The 18,684-nt window shown below is 49.8% G+C and overlaps 1 protein-coding gene across 1 annotated transcript in view; it reads left to right on the top strand.

Annotated features, from left to right (window-relative positions):
• DGLUCY (D-glutamate cyclase) overlaps nucleotides 1-18,684 on the top strand; it is an 88,088-nt gene that overhangs the window by 36,356 nt on the left and 33,048 nt on the right. The window contains 6 exon segments of the mRNA XM_007180868.2: nucleotides 1,103-1,301; nucleotides 3,797-3,947; nucleotides 5,087-5,209; nucleotides 8,171-8,374; nucleotides 12,021-12,281; nucleotides 17,382-17,478. Coding sequence (XP_007180930.2) covers nucleotides 1,103-1,301; nucleotides 3,797-3,947; nucleotides 5,087-5,209; nucleotides 8,171-8,374; nucleotides 12,021-12,281; nucleotides 17,382-17,478 — 1,035 coding nt within the window.

The raw sequence follows: 18,684 nt of genomic DNA, 5'->3' as shown, positions 1-18,684 counted from the left end.
GACCCAGCACAACCAAATACATACATACATACATAAATAAAATATTTTTTTTTTAAAAGTTCTTTGGTGCCTTCCTGTGGCTTGTACCTTACTTGATATCAGGCCTGTAGTGACCAGGCCCTGGCTCAGTACCTACCCGCTCCGACAGTCCAGTCATCCCCAACCGTCTCCTCAGAGAAAAAGTTCCCAGGAACATCCTTCTGTTATCATTTGTGGACTCCAGGGGTGGGAGTGTCCTTCAGAGCCCCACCTGGGTCCGAGGTCAACTCCTTTACGAGCCCCTCCCATGCTGCCATCTCAGCGGCTTTTAGGGGCTTGATGCCTCCATGCTGCTCACAGCCTGCTCCCTCTGCCTAGGATGTGCTTTCTTCCCTTTTCCAGCTGGTGAACTCCTATTCAGCCTTTAGGACCCAGCTCCAGCATCTCCCCATTTGTGGGAGAGAATGGATTTCTCCCTTCTCTGAGTCACTCCTCTATCTAGGCAGTTAGCACTCACTGCTCTGTATTGCTAGCATCTGATTTCAGTGGAGTCTCGCCTGCCACTGTAGGATTTCAAGCTTCTTAAAGGCTGGCCGTTATCCTCTCCATCACTATAGCCCATCACCTGGCCTGTGCCTGGCACGGAGGAGCGACTCAGCAAAATGGTTTTGGAGTGAATGAAGAATAGGCTTATAACTAAAGACTGTCAACCCTGTGGAGGAGTTTCTCTAAGAAAGCAGAGAAAGGCCTTTCCACTGCTAGCGCTGAGAGCTTCCTCGTCCCTTTGGTCTGCGGGCCTCGCCTCGATGGCAGAGAGGGTGCCATTGTCTTTTTCTTGCTGGTTTGACTGGTTTCCGGTTGAGGCTACAGGAAATATAATAGGGTAGAGGCAGGGGCTACAGTATATTCATGCTGATTTGATAGTTTCCAGTCTGGAAAGGATAAAGGATGTTGAAGGATGCCAACAAGGCCCCCTGCCCAAAACTGTGTTCACCACCTTGGTGCTGGTGTCTGCAATTTCAGCCCCAGATGTCCTCTCCTCCCTCCCCAGTCCTTTTTAAAAATGGCTTGTCAGAGTCCATACCGAGTCTGGGGGCCTATGAGCTTTCCCTCGTGTCTCCAGGACGGGCTGTCCCCAGTTCTGGAAGTATGAGTTCGGCACCTGCACGGGCAGCCTGACCTCGCTGGACGAGTCCTCGGAGCAGCTGAAGGACATGGTGGCCTTCCTCCTGGGCAGCAGCTTCTCCCTGGAAGGGGCCTGGGAGAAGGGGGGACTCCCCAGAAGGGACTCAGCAGGCCACGGCCACATGGGTGCATACAAGGTAGGGACGCAATCCACAGGGGCAGAATGACTTGAGAACGTGGGTCATCTTGTATTTTCCTGCATTGGGGAGAACAATGGTGCAGGAGGCAAGAGACCTAAGCTCTGGCCACTTTCTAGCTGGGCAACCCAGGACAAGCGGTTAACCTCTCTGGGCTTTTTTTCCTCATCTGGAAAATGGGACCACCAGCCTCTCCCCTGCCCACCTCTGGGACCGCTGTGAGCTCCCAGCATGCCCTTGGGAGTGCGAGTCAAGCCCTTCCGGACAGATCATTGTGCTGTGTAAACCAAACCTGTTTGGAATTTGTCTGGCTCCTTTAACTTCGGGCACCTCAGTGAGATTTTTGAAAAAGCTCCCTGGCAGCGGGGAGAGCGCGCCCGGCTGGGTAAATGCCCAGGGATTTGTGGCAGAGCCTCGGCCAGGCTGTTAGCTGCTAGGTCATGTCTCTGTCAGGAAAGCTGGGTCATGTTCTCGGCCAGAGGCGGCCGCTGGTGGTCACTAATGCAGAGTGTCTGCCTCTCGGGGGCCGTGCCCGCCATGGGGCCGCCTCCCTGCTGTGTTTTTGGGGTTTTGTTCCAGCCACTGCTTGTCACGGGGTGGGGAGATGGGGGGAGTGGAGAAGCAGCTCCCTCATTCCCCTGACCCCTCCTGGACACTTGTGTGGAGTCTGGGAATGTGCTCTGCGGGATGGATGGACAGCCAGTGTCAACAGCCGGCCCCAGGTTTCTTTACGGAGGATGCAGATTGGAGATTTCGTCTTGGGCCTGAGACATTTATTAAAACCTGCCTGGTTTGGGCTCCTGCCAGAGGGGCCCAGGCGGCCTCTGATGAGAAACAAGGCTGCCCACAGTGTGTGCTGCTTTTCATGTGTGAAACATGTGTCTGAGCGGCTTTCTTGATGGTTGGGAAGGTGTGGGGGGTGGGGAGGGAGGGCAGAACCGCAGCTGCTGGCTGGGCCCCTGCAGGGCTGGCCCTGGAACACACCGCTGTTTGTGGCAGGTAGGAGCTGGGAGGGCCTCGCGGCTCATCCTGGCCAGCCTTTCATTTTAGATGCAGAAGCTGAGGCTCGAGAAAGGGACTTGCCTGAATCCCAAAGCCAGGCTGGAACCCAGGACTCCCGGCTCCCATCTGTAAAATGCCCATAGTGGAGGTGTGACAATTACAAGATGCTTTGCACAGAGGTGCCCATTGCTGCCCACAGGAAGTGCTCTGCAGAGCCATGGTCTAGCCACACCTCACCGTCCCAGTGGTTACCAGAAAGCTTTCTGTTTCACACCGATGCCTCTGCCCGTTGGCTGCTGGGAGAAATGGCCAGGCTGCCATCATGGATTCAGCTGGCCGCCTTGAGGGGATGCAGGGAGTCCCCCAGAAGGAGGCGCCTCGGCCTTGAGGAGTGCTGCTGCTCTCTTGTGAGTGTCCCTCGCATGTGCTCCCTCCTGAGTGCTGTTCTTCAGACATCAACCTGGAAGGCACATCAGAGTTTCATCGTGCTGCTGACAGGGTACTAACAGCACGCCCTTCCGGCAGCTGCCAAGACTGGCCCAGTGGTATAACCTCCTGGCCATGGCCTGAAGCTTTCATAAGCCCCACTACAGGGACCAGAAAACATTCAGGGGGGGAAAAAAAACCCCAACATAAGCAGGGAAAGTCACACAGGTCATCCTGGACAGCTTCTACTGAGGCAGGAGGAGTGGGCAGGGCTCAGTGGGGTCTGTGGACTCATGGGGCAGAGGAGACCCTGGGGCCTTCTTTGAGGTTCCTGCTTACTGGGGACCCTCTGCCTCTGATTCTCCTAGAGGTCTTCATTTGTGTTCATGGGCCCCTTGAGGTCTGCGGAGAAAATTCAGAGGGTCCATGAAATTGGGTGGGAAAAAAATTTGCATTTTTATTTTCATAGCCTCGAACTGAAATTGAGTGTTTCCTTCCATTATGATTGTAAAGAAAAAAAAAAAACAGCACCACGTCAGCAGACCCTGTGATTCGGTGGCTGCCCAAATAAATCACAGACATGCTCATGTCACACTGCAGTCCTTCCTGACATCTCAAAGATATCCCGTATGTTGATCACTACTTCAAAATTCCAAGGGTAGGTCTGCCATCTTGTTCCTTGCTTGAGTTGCACATGAAGGAGCATACCTATCACCGTATCATAATTTTTTCATAATCTGATAACTGCATTTGCAGCATAATTGGTTTCCTTTGTAATCCTATGCATTTCCTTTTACACAGTTAAAAATACTACTTCTATGCAGGTCCATAGCTGCACCAGACTTCCAAAGGGGTCCAGGGTGAGTACAAAATTAAGATTCTCTGTTTTAGACCAATAATTACCAGCAACCTTCCTCATCTCTATGTCACATAAAAGTAGAAGCTATATTTTTATGATGGCTACTTGGACCTCCTCCTTCATTGAGCTGCTTTGAACTCTTGGTCCTGAGGGCTTTGATCTGTGCTAATTCCATGTTTTAACATTTTTTCACTTGATTTCTCGGCAGACAGAGGTGCCTTGTGTCACCATTGCTGGCTTTTGCTGCCCTCTGGTGGTCACAATGAGGCCCGTTCCCAAGGGCAAACTGGAACGGCTGGTGCGGGCCTGTTGCTCCCTGGGGGGTGAGCACGGACAGCCGGTTCACATTGGCGACCCAGGTCAGTGTCCACTCTCGTTCATGATTCTGACAGCTGCACGTGGACTTCTGCCGGAGAAGACGGGAACTTGCTGTGTTCCTGAGTTCCCCTGACTTGTCCTCCTCTTTCCCAGCGGTCCTGGGGGTTAAGGCCCTGGGACAAGACCCAGATTCCTGCAGTAGCACTACGGCTGGGTTTGCAGGTGCCCTTCAGGTTTGAAGGTGATGCCCTTGGCAGAATAGCCAGCCTCATCCATTAGTCCCTGTGAACTTCAAGTGAACCAGGGTGGGGGAAGCAGGTGGTGGAGGATGTCAGCAGAGCTATTTGTCTTGAAATTTGAAATCATAGTAACCGCTAATCTAGGCTATTGTTCAGTGGCATATTTGGGCAGGGGATGGCTTCCTTCCAAATGTTAACTTGAACCGAAAGCCATTGATCCCCAGTGTATTAACTCAATCTGATGGCAAGTGAGCAGATCCAAGCATGGAAGCTTCCCAGGCCTCTTGGAGGCTCTCAGAGGGCCTGATGAGGGCTTGGGATTGGGTCTTGGGTGAGAGTCAGAGTTCAGCGTAATTGAACTCGCTCAGCTGCTTAACAGAATCAGACAAAGCCCGGCCTTCTGTAAAAATGCAATCAGAACTTGTCACCTCCCTCACAGAAGGATGGTCTCAGGACCACCCAAAGCAGAGTGTCGGCAGTTTTATCATTAGTGGGATGAATTGAACCCAATACATCCATCTTTGCTGTCTTTGTGAGCGCTCTGATATCTGGCCAGGGGTAGGGACGCTGTTGGTTGTCAGGCAACAGAGTTTCTGTCAAGGTTATGTGACTCAGTCTGTACCAAGATAAACTCAAAATTGCAATCTGTATGATGACAGTGTTGGACTAAATGCCCCCTAGTCTCCTCCAACAATCACACCAAGCATTTAAGATTCCGTGCTCTGAAACTATGCCCCTCAAAATGGATTAGAAGTCAGCAAGCATTCTGGGTTGGTAAAGTCCCGATTCCTGGTCTCCTCCCCGGACTTCTCCAATTTACAGTGGTTCTGTGGCTAGAGTTGCTCTTGGAGAAAGAACCATAAACTACTCAACATGTTCCAATCAGATAGTACCAGCCAGTGCAGGACCCAGTGGAATTCACTTTCTTCTTCCATCTGCAGAACCGTTGGGTATCAAAGATCTTTCCAAACCTGACTTCGGGGAGCCTGTAGTGTGTCAGCCAGGGCATGTTCCAGTGTTCTGGCCTTCTCAGCTGACCAGTCTCGAAGCTGTCAGCGCCTGCAGTACGTCTGGGCTTAAGGGGGCTGTTACTCTGACCTAGGAGGGAATCAGGTGGGTTTCCAGTTCCTGAATGCATAGGCTTATGGTGCAATGACTTAAGGAATAAAGTCATAAAACACAGGCCTATAGCCCACAGCAAAGATCCGACTGCTTTCTTTTCATCCCAGTGCTGGGTCTCACCAGAGCAGCTTGTCTTTCAGCTCAAATATGTTTTGATTAAATATGTTTCTATCAGTGGAAGGCTCACAGTCCAATCTAACAGAAGCACCAAAGTTTTGCTTGATATTTTGAGACATCTTGGAGGTTGGTGGGGCTTTGAAAGCAAAGGTGAAGGCAAGCAACTCCATTAAGCAAAGCATTTCACGTGGTATTTGCCAGGTGTTTGAAAGCAATACCATCGGTCCATTATTTTCAAAGGCCGAGGGTGATATTACACTGAAGCGACACATGAGGGCCCCCTAACTAGCACACAGTAAGGTAAGGATGTGACAGAGACATTAAAAATAACTGTTGCAGCCCATCGTTGTAGACAGAGGAAGATTCTAGCCAGGTCAGCCCGGCTTGCACTACAAATAATAGAATTTAGTGCTACTTTCAATTTATTTTTAAAGCATTCATGGGCGCTTAGCTATTAGAATGGCCTCATGATAGGGGAAGATTGTCTCTAATATGGTGATAGGGCATAAACACCAAGATCCAGGGGATTCTATTCGTTTATTCACATAAATGTATTGGGAGCCTACTCTGTGCCCAGATCTTAGGAATAAATGCTGCAGGATTGGGCTGCAGTTCTCAGGGAGCTTGTGGTCATTTACAAGTGTGTGTGTGCTCACGTGTGTACACACATCCACACACCCACAGTAAATATCCTCCCGCACGATGGTCTCAGCCCTCTCCTGTCCCCTGCCAGGGGGATGCCCTGAAGAAGAGCTGTCACTGCAGCTGGAACCCCAGCACACGATAGCCCTTCAGTTCTTTTTTTTTTAAATTTATTTATTTATTTATTTATTTTTGGCTGTGTTGGGTCTTCGTTTCTGTGCGAGGGCTTTCTCTAGTTGTGGCCAGCGGGGGGCCACTCTTCATCGCGGTGCGCGGGCCTCTCATTATCGCGGCCTCTCTTGTTGCGGAGCACAGGCTCCAGACATGCAGGCTCAGTAGTTGTGGCTCACGGGCCTAGTTGCTCTGCGGCATGTGGGATCTTCCTGGACCAGGGCTCAAACCCGTGTCCCCTGCATTGGCAGGCAGATTCTCAACCACTGCGCCACCAGGGAAGCCCAGCCCTTCAGTTCTGACTTGCGATAGCCTATTTGATTGTAAATGAGAACAAATGACATCATTGGTCAAGGACCACCTTGAATCTTTCTAATTTATAAAAATCATGCTCAAACTTCAATATTTAAACTTCTATTAGCAATAGATTAATTGCTGCACATCTCACAACAGATGGGCCAAAACCCCATGTCACACTTCGAGCTGACTGTTCTAGTGTGTGATGGCTTCAGAGTGACCGATTTTAGGTTCTGCCCCAAACACAGAAAGACAATTGCATTCATCGAAATCCTTAGTTCTTCCACTTTTTATCGCAGCTGAAAGTTAAGTTAGAATGCTTGACGCATCTGTCAGTAGGTTTTCCTTCTGAAGTGTTGGCTGACTTTGGCTTTCTGTTAGATCTGAGAAATTTTAGTTTCCTGTGAAATCCAAGACATTGTTACTTACTCAATTCCTGTCTACATTTTTTTTTTAATTTTTTTTTTTTTTAAAGATTGATTGATTGATTGATTGCTATGTTGGGTCTTCGTTTCTGTGCTAGGGCTTTCTGTAGTTGCGGCAAGCGGGGGCCACTCTTCATCGCAGTGCGCGGGCCTCTCACTATCGTGGCCTCTCTTGTTGCGGAGCACAGGCTCCAGACGCGCAGGCTCAGTAGTTGTGGCTCACGGGCCTAGTTGCTCCGCGGCATGTGGGATCTTCCCAGACCAGGGCGCGAACCCGAGTCCCCTGCATTAGCAGGCAGATTCTCAACCACTGCGCCACCAGGGAAGCCCTCCTGTCTACATTTATTGAGCACTTATTGTGTGCACTTGTGAGATGGATAAGCAATGGTCCCTCTTCTCTGGGAATATACAGCTGAGTGGGGTTAGAGTACTCAAGGATCCTAATGACACTGAAGAAAGCAGAATGTCTAAATTAAGTTATAGTGAGGATTAAGCACCTAACAGGCCAGGCACAAGGACATGAGAATGGATAAGATACAGCCCCTGGTTCAATAATGCAAACCATCACTTATACCGAGGGCTTACACTGGACCAGGCACTTTGCTAAACACTGTTATGTGCATTTTCCAGTTCACTTCTGACAACAACCAGATGAGGCATTATCATTATTTTACAGTTGAAGAAACAGGTTTAGAGAGGATAAAGTCACATCTCCTGCTCAAGTGTGTTCACCATGCAAAGGCATGTCTTAATAACTATGCTACAGTGCATCCGTTGCCCAGAATCTAGTGGGGGAGAACAAAATTAGCATAAACCAAAGCAAAATATATGGGACATGAGAAAAATAGAAGCTATGTTCAGAGACAACTATTTGTTAGCAGATCTAACAACTGCTGCAAAGTAAAGCAAGATGGCTTGATGCATTGTAAGGGGTTAGCAAGTACTTTCTGATATCCATGGGATTGCATTGATGGAAACTCCTAGAGCCCCAACTGTAGCTGTGGGTACCTCACTGCTTTGCCCACACTCAACCCATCTTCACTTTCCTAAAAATCAGGGGCCCCCGTTAAAGTGGAACTTGATTTAGTCATAAGCCAGCTTGTTCTGACCTGGTGCCAACAAATGGTTAAGGAGTGCCGTTGGCTAAGTCAAGGCATGGGCACCATCTTTCCCATTAACGGTGGGCTAGATGGGCATAGACAGGGTTTGATGAAGTGGTCTGGGCTCAGACCCTCCTGTTGTGTGCCTTAGGGATGCCACTGGCTTTCACCAGCGCACTGGGTTGCACAGTTATGACTGACCTGAAGGGTACAGCGGCTCCGGCCAGATGTCTCACCCCTGAGGGAATGCCAGAGGTCCATCACATTTCCCAGGATCCTTTGCACTGCAGCATGGCATCAGCTTCAGTCGCTCAGAAGATCAGAGAACTGGAGATTATAATTGCCATCGACCCAGGTAAGAAACCGAGCAGTCACACCTCAAGGACCTGGAGAAGTTCATCACTGATGAGTGTTCAGGGGAAAAAGCAGCATGCAAACTGTATCTACAGTATGATTTTTTTTTTTAATGCTAATACTGTGTATGAATCCGGAAAAGAAGTAAATGCACCAAAATACTAACAGTGATGATCTCTGGATAGCGTGATTGTGGATGATTTTTGTTTCCTTCGTTTTTTCCCCCAAATTTTCAACACTAAACGTATGAGGGAGTTTGGGAGGTGGGCACGTTCCCATCCAGAACTAAATTGGGGTTGAGTAGGGAAGAAAAAGGGAGGAATGGTTCCTAGGTAGTCAACTGCCACCATTTAACCAAAGTCATCCGTCATTCCGTAATAATGTCCCTAATCGTCTTCTTTTGTGCCATTGCCCGGGGTTGGGCGTAGACCAGATTTTGTGCACCGGGCAGCAGAGATAGGAGGGGGGGTTGGATTGCTCCTCCTTGGCGGCTCCTTGGTGGGGCAGGACCCTGCAGAGACAACCTCACAACAGTTTGCAGCCGACGTGTATATTGTATTTGGCGTCTCAGAAGATTGCCCTCCTGTGGTTTGAGAGCCTCTGACTTTCTAGACGTGAGACAGGGCTGGTGGGGTCCAGTAGGGGTCTGCTGGTTCCAGATAGGAGGAGGTTTGCTGAAAGCTGCTTGTCTGTTTGTTAGGTTGTTCGTTCATTCACTCATTCATTCATTCATGCTGCAGAAAACACAGTTTCCTTTACATGCAAACACACAGTAAATTTGGGATATCTGCTCATTACAGATGCACCTTTCAGGACACACACATACATAGAGTCGTGGCTGTGTATACACAGAGTCTCTGACATAGTTGGCCTCCTTGGTGAATATTTTTTAAAATTCTGCAATACTTTCTGTCTCACAAACATTCTTACCCAGGCTGACGGCTCTCCTGCTTAGTACAAGCGTCATGAGGGAAGATGTATTATTAGCTCTGCCATTAGCTCAGATAAAAAAGTAACTGGGAAGTAAATTTACTGCAGACACAGTGCTCCCGTTGCTTGATCAAAATGATCTGGGAGGTCGTCCACAGCCACCCCCTCAGTGCTTGGGTGAACTGTGTGTCAAGGCTTGAAGCATGAGACTTGGGGGATAGGCAGATTTATGACTGTCCAAAGGTGCCAATATTGTTTATCAAGGAACGTCTTTAACCCTCAAGAACAACAGAGGCTTCTGATTCCCACTGTATTAAATAAGCAGGTATAAGATTGATGGCCATGTATTGAACACCAGTCACTGAGCATAGTAATAGAGCCACTCAGTCATTTTTGAGAGGACGTTGGCTGGCATTTGAGGTGCCTGGAGAAGATGAAGAAATGCAGGTTTATAATGGTAATGTTTGTGCTAATAACATCATCGTAGATGGATGGACTGCTTTCAAGTTGACAAAGGTCTCTCTCCCCTCTTCTCTCTATCGATGCTCACCACATCCTATTAAATGGGTTACATTCCAATTTTTTTCTTTTAAGATGTTGTTATTCTTCTCCCCACTTATCAACAGTAATTCATGTTTATTGTAGAAACATCAGAAAACATGAAAGAGGCAATAAAAATTACCAGGATCACATCACAGTTAACCATTATTAACAGTTTTATGTTTGCCCTTAAAGTCTTTTTCTTTTTCTTCAGTCTTGAACCTATAAGACTGAATGTATATATATATATATATATATATATGTATATATGTATATATATATATATATATATATATATACACACACACACACGTATATATGTATATTCCAATATATATATTGGAATCATACTGTGATACTATTTTAGGACTTGCTTCTTTCCCTTTTAAATATATTGTGAACATCCTTCTATATCATTAAATATCACCACAACATCCTTTATAGTGTTTGCATAGAATTCTATTTTATGAATATTCTACCATTTTATTAATAGCCTATTATTTGACACCACAAACAATGCTGCAGTGAACATCCTTATGACTACATTTGTGTACATACCCATGATCACTTTATTAGGATAAATTCCTAGAAGTGAATTGCTGGCTCCAGCGGAGTGTACAAATCTAAGGTACAAATCACCCTCCAGACAAATGTTCCTGTTTCCACTCCCACGGGCAGTACGTGAGGGGCCCTTGCCTCACAGCCTTCCTCCACCTGGACCACCCCCAGCTCCATGTAGGAAAACTGATGTTCAGAGCAATCAAGGGACGAGGCCAAGGTCACACAGCTGTGGTGTGCCAGTGCCTGGACTTGAATGTACGTTTCCAGATGCTGAATCTGGAGCTGTTCCTCCGTAACCAGAATCCACACCCTGTGTCCCTCCATATTGTCCAGGTACGTCAAATGCAAGTTGACGCCCCCTGCGTCCCTTAGGCGCCCCTCTCATTTCAGCTGCAGCTGGGGTGGGAGTTCTAAGTCACATGCCCCCCTTCCACGGCACAGATACGCCCTGAGGTGGCCTGAGCATGGACAAAGGCACAGTGGTATGTGATGAGAGTCTGGAGGCTGTGCTGCCTTCTGGGACTGGCTTGGCAGCCACGGTGGCATCTGTAAGATGCAGCTGGTGCCCGGCCGAACCCATCCCCCCCACCCCCCCCCCCCCCCCCGGGTTCACTGCAGCTGCAGTGGGCGGTTCCCAGCACATCAGCTTTCCACCTGGGCCTCGGGTCTCTCTGCTTCTCCAGGAGGGCAGGCGCAGCCCAGAAGTGCCGGGGAGTCAACGCCCCGACGGGCAGCCTTCACCCAGTAGGGGGCAGAGCTGGTGTGTACTGCTCAGTCTCCCTGTCCTCTGGCAGGACAGTCCCCAGGGGCTACCGCTTGGCTTCTTAGGGGATCGCAAGCAGGATTGAGCCGCCATTGCCTTCGGAGTTAACCTGCTCACTCACACATCCTTTCGTGGCTTTTCACTTCCTCCCTCTTCTGGCTTCTTTCCTGGGCTCCCTCTCCCCTGAAATACCTGCCCCCAAGCCCTTGTCTTAGGGTCTGCTCTGGGGGACTCCCCAGCTGAGACAGCCCCGTTTCCCTTCCTCCTTCTGTATTCCCTGTGTTGGTTAGCGCTTGCTAAACTGCTCTAACAAATGACCCCCAAGAGGCTTTGCTCAAATACAGCAGAAACGTGTGCCTCTCTCACACAACAGCCCAGGGCAGGTCCTCCAGCGTGAGTGTTCTAGCTCTGCAGGAAGGGGATCTGCTCCCTCGCGATCACTCAGGGACACAGCAGCTCCGCATCTCATCATGAGACCCCCAGGGGGCGCTGGCTGTCAACATCCCAGCCCCCAGGAAGGGAAGAGCTTGGAGTGGAGCCTGGAGGTGTATGACCAGGCTGGGGGTGGGGGGGGGGGGAGGCCACATCACCACTCCCACTCCCTTTCCACTGCTCTCCGATTGTCACATGGAGAGGACCTGGTCTCGGGGCCACACTTAACTGAAAGAGAGGCTGGTGGGCCCCTTACCCAGTGACCCTTCTTGACTGGACCGGGAGGGGTCTGCCACACCTTCAAATCCATTCCTGAAACAAAAACAAACGAACAAGAAACCAAGCTACTGTCCCCATAAGATGCTACTTGAAACACAGTTATGTGATTTTGTGATTTTACTTTGTTTTTGCGTAATTTTAGGCAGCCGGGGGATCGGGCACCTGCTCCGTCCAGGTGAGCTGCTGCGGGCCTCCCTGTCTCTGTCCCACGCCCGCTCCGTGCTCCTCACCACCGGCTTCCCCACGCATCTCAACCACGAGCCTCCGGAAGAGACGGACGGCCCGCTGGGAGCCGTGGCTCTGGCTGCCTTCCTGCAGGCCTTGAAGAAGCGGGTCTCCATGGTCGTTGACCAGAAAGCCTTGAATTTGCACAAGAAGCTTGTTGACGAGGCTGTACAGCGAGGTGAGCAGTGAGAGGAGGGGAGTCCCTTTACCCAGATGAGCCTTCGTGGGCGGAGGGTGGAGGGAATCAGCGTTTGTGGGACTTCCTCCGGGTGCCCAGGCACAGTGCTACGCACCTGACACGGGGCGTTTTCCTTAACACTCAGAACAACTCTGATAGAAACAGCATTATCCCCATTTTATAGATGAAGAGACTGAGGCTCTGAGAGGGCCAGGTGATTTAACCAGGTGGGGATGATGAGCTGGAATTTGAAGCCAGGTCCACCAGGCCCCAAGATCCCACCGGTGCACATGCTTCCCCCCGTGAGAGGCAGGGGTGACCTGCAGAGGACACTGAGCCACCGGGACAGCCCTGGACCCCCGAGTTGGGGGTAGGATGGTCGAGAATAGAGTGGTGGAGAGGCTGAGACAGCCGTGTCCCACAGAGCCCAAATGGGCAGGGTGCCCCACGCTTCCCGGGTTCCCGGAACACCCAGATGGGCACCAGGGCCCAGAGTGCTGATCGTGCAAGCCTGGGATGCTGCTGTCAGTGTGTCAGGACCGGCCTGGGGTGCGGGGTGAGCGGCTGCTCCTCATCTCTCCTCGTTCTGCGGGCGTCACTCAGGCATCAGCCGGGAGCCTGGTGACTCTACCGCGCTTCCGACTGCCTGTCTCTCTGTGTCCCTCAAAATGCATTCTTCAGAGAAGTACTTTCGTCTTCTTAGCCTCTAAAAAGGGCTTCCCCCTCAGGAAGGCATATCCTAAAGCGCCTGCTACGTTAGAAGTTGTGAAAAGGCTGTGTCTGGACATACAGAATCCATTTCACACGATGAGTGTGTACTGAGCACCTAATATGTGCCAGGCACTATTTAAGGCTCTTGAGATCCATCAGTGAACCAGACTGACAGGCATCCTGCCCTCATGGAGTAATGGAGACGGTAAACAGCATAGGAGAATAATACGGTGCGTATATAGTGTGTTAGAAGGTGATACGCTGTGGAATAGAGTGGCCCGGGACCAGGGGAACGGGGAGTGACGGGCCAGGGGTGAGGGGGGCGCAGGGGTGGGCTGCTCTCTTAAACAAGAGGGTCAGGGAAGACCTCCTGGACAGGGCGCCATGTGAGCAAGGCTTGAAGCCGGTGCAAGAGTGAGGCCTGGGCTGGCTGCGGGAAGAGTGTCCCTGGCTGTGACAATGGCCATTAGGCGGAGTGGGGGCCCGGCAGGCTTAAGACAGGGCAGCAGCCAGCTGACTGGCCTGGAGTGGGTAAGGAGAAGAGGAGCCGGATGGAGGACAGAGGTCACGGTTAGGTTTTAAAGGATCCCCCGGTAGCCGCAGGGACAAGCGTAGGGACAGGACATGGGCCAGGTTACCGCAGGCGGGAGACGAGGCTGGTGCCCTGTGGCGAGTCCTTCTGTTGCCCCAGTGATTTCAGCCACAGCTGGGGTGGAAGCTCTGAGTCACACAGACGGCCCAGGCCAGTGCTCTGTGGGGAATTCTCCAAAAACCCCTGTGAAACCACGCAGCATGGAAGTATGGGGACTAATGCCTCCAGGGCCCCCTTAACCCGTGGAGGGTGGGAGCTGCTGCCCTGCCTCCCGTCTTTTGGAGACACGCAGGTCCCGGAGGAACTGAGACCCCATTGCCTTGAAAATGCACAAACCCTCCTGTTGGCTTTTCCTCCTTCCCGTCCTCACTGCCCCTGTTCCCTCCTGGGATCATCTCCCAAATAAACCACCTGCACCCAAGTCTTTGTCTCAGACTCTGGTTTCAGGGGACCCCAAAGAGGCGAATGGTAGAGACGGAGGTTGTGAGAAGCAGCCAGATCTGTCTGTGTTTCGAAGGTAGAGTCGTGACCGCTCTAATGTTTGGGGCAGGGCACTGAGAGGATGGAGTTGATGTGGATTGGGACAGGGGAGACCAAGGTGGAGCAGGCCTGACCTTGAACCCTGTTGGTGAGGGTGTAAAATGGGGCGGCCGCTGTGGAAAACAGCATGGCAGTTCCTCAAAAAATTAACGATAGAAAATACCATATGATTCAGCAACTCCACTTCTGGGCATGTACCCAAAAGAACTGAAAGCAGGGACTCAAACAGATATTTCCACACCCGTTTTCACACCCAGCAGCATTGTTCACAGTAGGCAAAAGGTGGGAACAACCCAGGCGTCCATTAACGAATGACTGGATAAACACAGTGTGGTCTATACATACAGTGGAATATTACTCAGCCTTAAAAAGGAAGGACATTCTGACACATGCTACAACACAGACGAACCCTGAGGACATTATGCTGAGTGAAATAAGCCAGTCACAGAAAGACAAACCTGTAGGACTCCACTTATATGAGGTAGGTAGAGTAATTAAAATCATAGGGACAAAGGGTAGAATGGTGGTTGCTGGGGACTGGGGTCGGGGGAAGGGGGCGTAACTGTGTAATGGGTACAGGGTTTCCGTTTGGGAAGATGTAAAAGTTCTGGGGATGGATGGTGGGGATACGGGATACTTGCTCAATGATGTGACTGCGCTTAATGCCAGAGAACGGTACACTTAAAGATGGATAAGATTAAATTTTACGTTAGGTGTGTTTTACCACAATTATAATTTGAAAAAATTTATAAGAGTGCAGGTTTGAGCCTGGGTAACTGAAAGTGTGGGTACCTATTAGACGTGCAAGTGGGGAAGACAGCAGGCAATCAGATCCATGAGTCGAGTTCAGGAGAGCCATCTGGGCTGGAAAGAGAAACTGGAGAACAGTTGGCATATTGATGGCCTCAAAGTCAAGACACTGGATGACATCATGGAGGGAATAAGTGGAGACAGAGAGAAGGACCCGGATTGCGCCCTGGGACGCTCCACGCCCAGAGGTCAAGGGGAAGAGCAGGGTCCTTCGTCCAAGAAGGATCAGCACTGAGGAAGGAGGAAAACCAAGGACCGTGTTGTCACCAAGGAGAAGGGACAGCCAACTGTGCCCACTGCTTCACAGGCCGGCAGTCTCTTCCATCTGGCCACTGCCCTGCTGGGTGTTTTGTGTTGCCCACTTTCCCAGAAGTCGCTCTGCCCTCCTGCTCACCTGACCGCTGGCTCCATGCTGGACCTCAGCTCAGTACTGGGTCTTGCCCACACAGTGGCTTGGAATTCGCTGTATTAGATTTTGCAGAACTTTCATTACATGTGGATGAAGAAAGTAGAAGCCATTTGGCCTTTTAATGACAATGATTTCAGTTCTTTTTATAACTGAAGCCTGGGAAATGTTTAAAGAAGAAAACTCAGTCATTGATTCCCTGTCTTGAAGATAATTGACAAACTGGTTCTTTATAGCTTAGGTGCAGGGTCTCCTCTTGCCCCGACCTTCCTTGCCCGGGCTTCTTTCTCTCTGTGTGCCCCCACCTTGGGGATATGCTATGTTCCCCACCCTGTGTGGCTCCCTGCTGCCCCGTCTTACTAGTGTCCTGTATCCTCAATCCAATTTCAAAGAAATAAAGAGCCAGGCTTTACTCAGCACCTGCTTTGTGCCAGGCCCCCAGCTTGGTGCTTGGGGCAAACATCACACCATTGTGTCCACAGCAATCCTGGGAGAGGGCCTGATTAACCCCATTCTGCAGAGGGGGAAACCAAAGCTCAGAGAGGTCCCGTGGCTTGCCCAAGGTCACACAGCCAGGAATTGTTGTTTGGTTCTATTCAACCCCCTTGCGGGGCCAACAGCCTGCCCCTCACAGCACACAGAGGGGCTGGGTCTTTCGACCTGTCGTGACTGCCTCCCATTCCCTGGGGTGTCACGTCACACATAGAATGTGCCTCATGAGTGTCCCTTGATGGACCCACTGCCCTCCCCTTGTCTTTCCCCCTAGGCGGGGGGGGGGGGGGGGGGGGGGGTGGAACTGGAGAAGGGGGGTTGGGAGAGCCCCGGTGAGGGCACTTTAGGATCTCTGACAGTGATCTGGCTCCTTGCCCTTAGCTTGACCCATCGACCCACTGGGGTGGCAGCGACAGCTCCCAAAGGGCTTGGGGTGACAACACAAGGGAGCTGGGGTGGGAAGCAGCCGTCTCGAGGCCGTATGGTTTTAACATAGACAAGGTGCTTATTTGGGTTGGCTTTATGTGAGGGGGTGAGGGGCTGATGATGGAGCTTATGGGGGTAACCAAAGCTCCCCCAACTGCCCCTTGATACTGCTGCTGGGCCACAGAGCAGTCCAGGAGCTCCTGCAGAACCACCGGGACCGTGAGTACTGGGTCCACCATCCCTGTCCCAGGCCCTCTGTTAGCCGCTGGATAAGACTTCGTCCTGGGCCAGCGAATACGCAAAGATTCTACCTCAAACAGCTATGAGGGGGGTTTAGTTCATGGAAACCAAATCAATTTTATTTTATTTTGGGATTTGTGTGTGTGTTCCACATATTCTACAATAATAATATGTATTATTATTATAATTAGAAAGTGTGCTATTTTTAAGGGTCAAATTCACTTTGGAAATCACTTGATGCCAGTAATTAACTTAAGGCCCAGACTCTGGGATTTTTCCTCTGTTTTCTTGAACTTCCCTGAAGATAGTCAAGGGGGTGGGGGTGGAGAGCAGATGAGAACTTAAGCTGGGAACTAGTTACGACACCAATCTACCTACTTGGCTTTGCCCAAGTCATTTAACATCTCTGAGCCTCAATTTTCCTCCTCTGTAAAATGGGGAAATAATGGTTCTTATCACACATAATTGTTGTGAAAATTGAGAGTCTGCATGTCACATGCTTATCAGAGAGCTGGCTCACTGTCACCACAGGCACCTGACTGTGTCCCCAGCACTCACGATGGCAGCGGGCCAGGACAGGCCTCTGGTCACATGGTACTGTGGGCATCTGTGTGCAGCGTATTTGCTCACCCACAAGACTGGTGACACTAGCCCGATTCCACTCCCATGCCGGCCAGCTCTAGGGTTTACTCAGGACGGAAAGTAAACTTCAGTATCCTCTGTGTCTAGGTCTTGGCTTACCTAGCAAAGTATTCTACAGGTAGATGTCATTCAATAATGGTAAATAATGGATACTTTCCAAAGAAGCTTTTGAAAAGCCAAAATGAATTTCCCAAACGCAGCACTAGGGTTGATGGCTCCACCCTTTGCCTTTATTTTCAAGGTGTTCTGAAGAGGCAGATCCCAATATTAACTTACCAAGGCCGATCGGAAGCTGCTCAGGCGTTTCTATGCAGAGATGGGAACCCCAAGTCTCCCAGGTATGTATGTCCCATCCCAGTTTAAGTGGGTGACAGTGGAGAAGCCCACGTGCTGCTAACTTTGACAGCAGCATTTCTACACATCTCAGTTCCCCAGAGAGGACAGAGCCAGGCGCCCAGTGTCCTGATGGGCCAGACTCACCAACGAGGCTAGGGGGTTTCAAGGTGTCTGGGGCCTTTGCAGAGGATTTCTGGAAGTAGCAAGTCCCTGAGAGATGGCATGTCTTCCTGACAGAAGGAGAAGATCGGAAAATTATGAAGTAAACAAAAACTAGCAGTTTCTCAAACTCGGTTACGACCCATTAAAGAGAAGTGAAATCATTTCAGTGGGGGGCGACCAGCATCTTTGGAAAATGAAATAGAAATAGACATATCATTGTATTTCTTGTATAGTAATGGTAAGTACTGTCTTGTGAAACTGTGTGTGTGTGTATTTTTCACTGTGTGCTGTGGTCAAACATTTTTGAAAAATACTTCTTAATTATATGTAGGGATATATTTCAGATCTTGTAACTTTTGAGTGTTTTGCAAACTTTTTTGACAACAATCCACAGTAATACATTTTGCATTGCAAACCAGTACACACATACACATAACTAAAACAGAAATTTCAAAAAACAATATTTACTCTTGCTGTGTTCAATATACCCTGATATTTTCTATTCTATTCTATTCTATTCTATTCTATTCTATTCTATTCTATCCTATCCTATCCTATCCTATCCTGTTCTGGTCCACTTTTCAGAAAATGCTGACCTGGCCTAATAAGTTTATTTCACATAAGCAGAAACTAACACACCATTGTAAAGCAATTATACTCCAATAAAGATGTTTTAAAAAAATAATGTTTATTTCACAACCACTAACAAGTATCCACTTCAAATATTAAAACACTGCTTTAAGAGGCCTGGAGGGCAGAGCTGCCCTGTAGCTCCCAGCAGAACCTGGCACTTATAATGAGGACCCTGAGTCACCAAGGAAAAGTTTGATGGGGGATCCGACATGCTATTTAAAGCTGCCAGAACGTGTGTGGCACATATTAGAAATGTTTATTTCTCCAAAAGGTTGGCATATAAACAAAGCTCTGGCAACTCAGGGAGAAACTAGAAAATTCTCTCGGGTGGGACCCCTGATGCCAGATAACATAGGTATTGCTCTGTTTGCTGCGTGGAGGGGGGTGAGCCAGATCTGACTGTGTGGAGAGAG

The sequence above is a fragment of the Balaenoptera acutorostrata genome, chromosome 3, assembly GCF_949987535.1.
Source record: "Balaenoptera acutorostrata chromosome 3, mBalAcu1.1, whole genome shotgun sequence".
Lineage (NCBI taxonomy): Eukaryota > Metazoa > Chordata > Mammalia > Artiodactyla > Balaenopteridae > Balaenoptera > Balaenoptera acutorostrata.
Note: the sequence above shows the minus strand (reverse complement) of the source record. Positions and strands in the feature narration are given on the sequence as shown.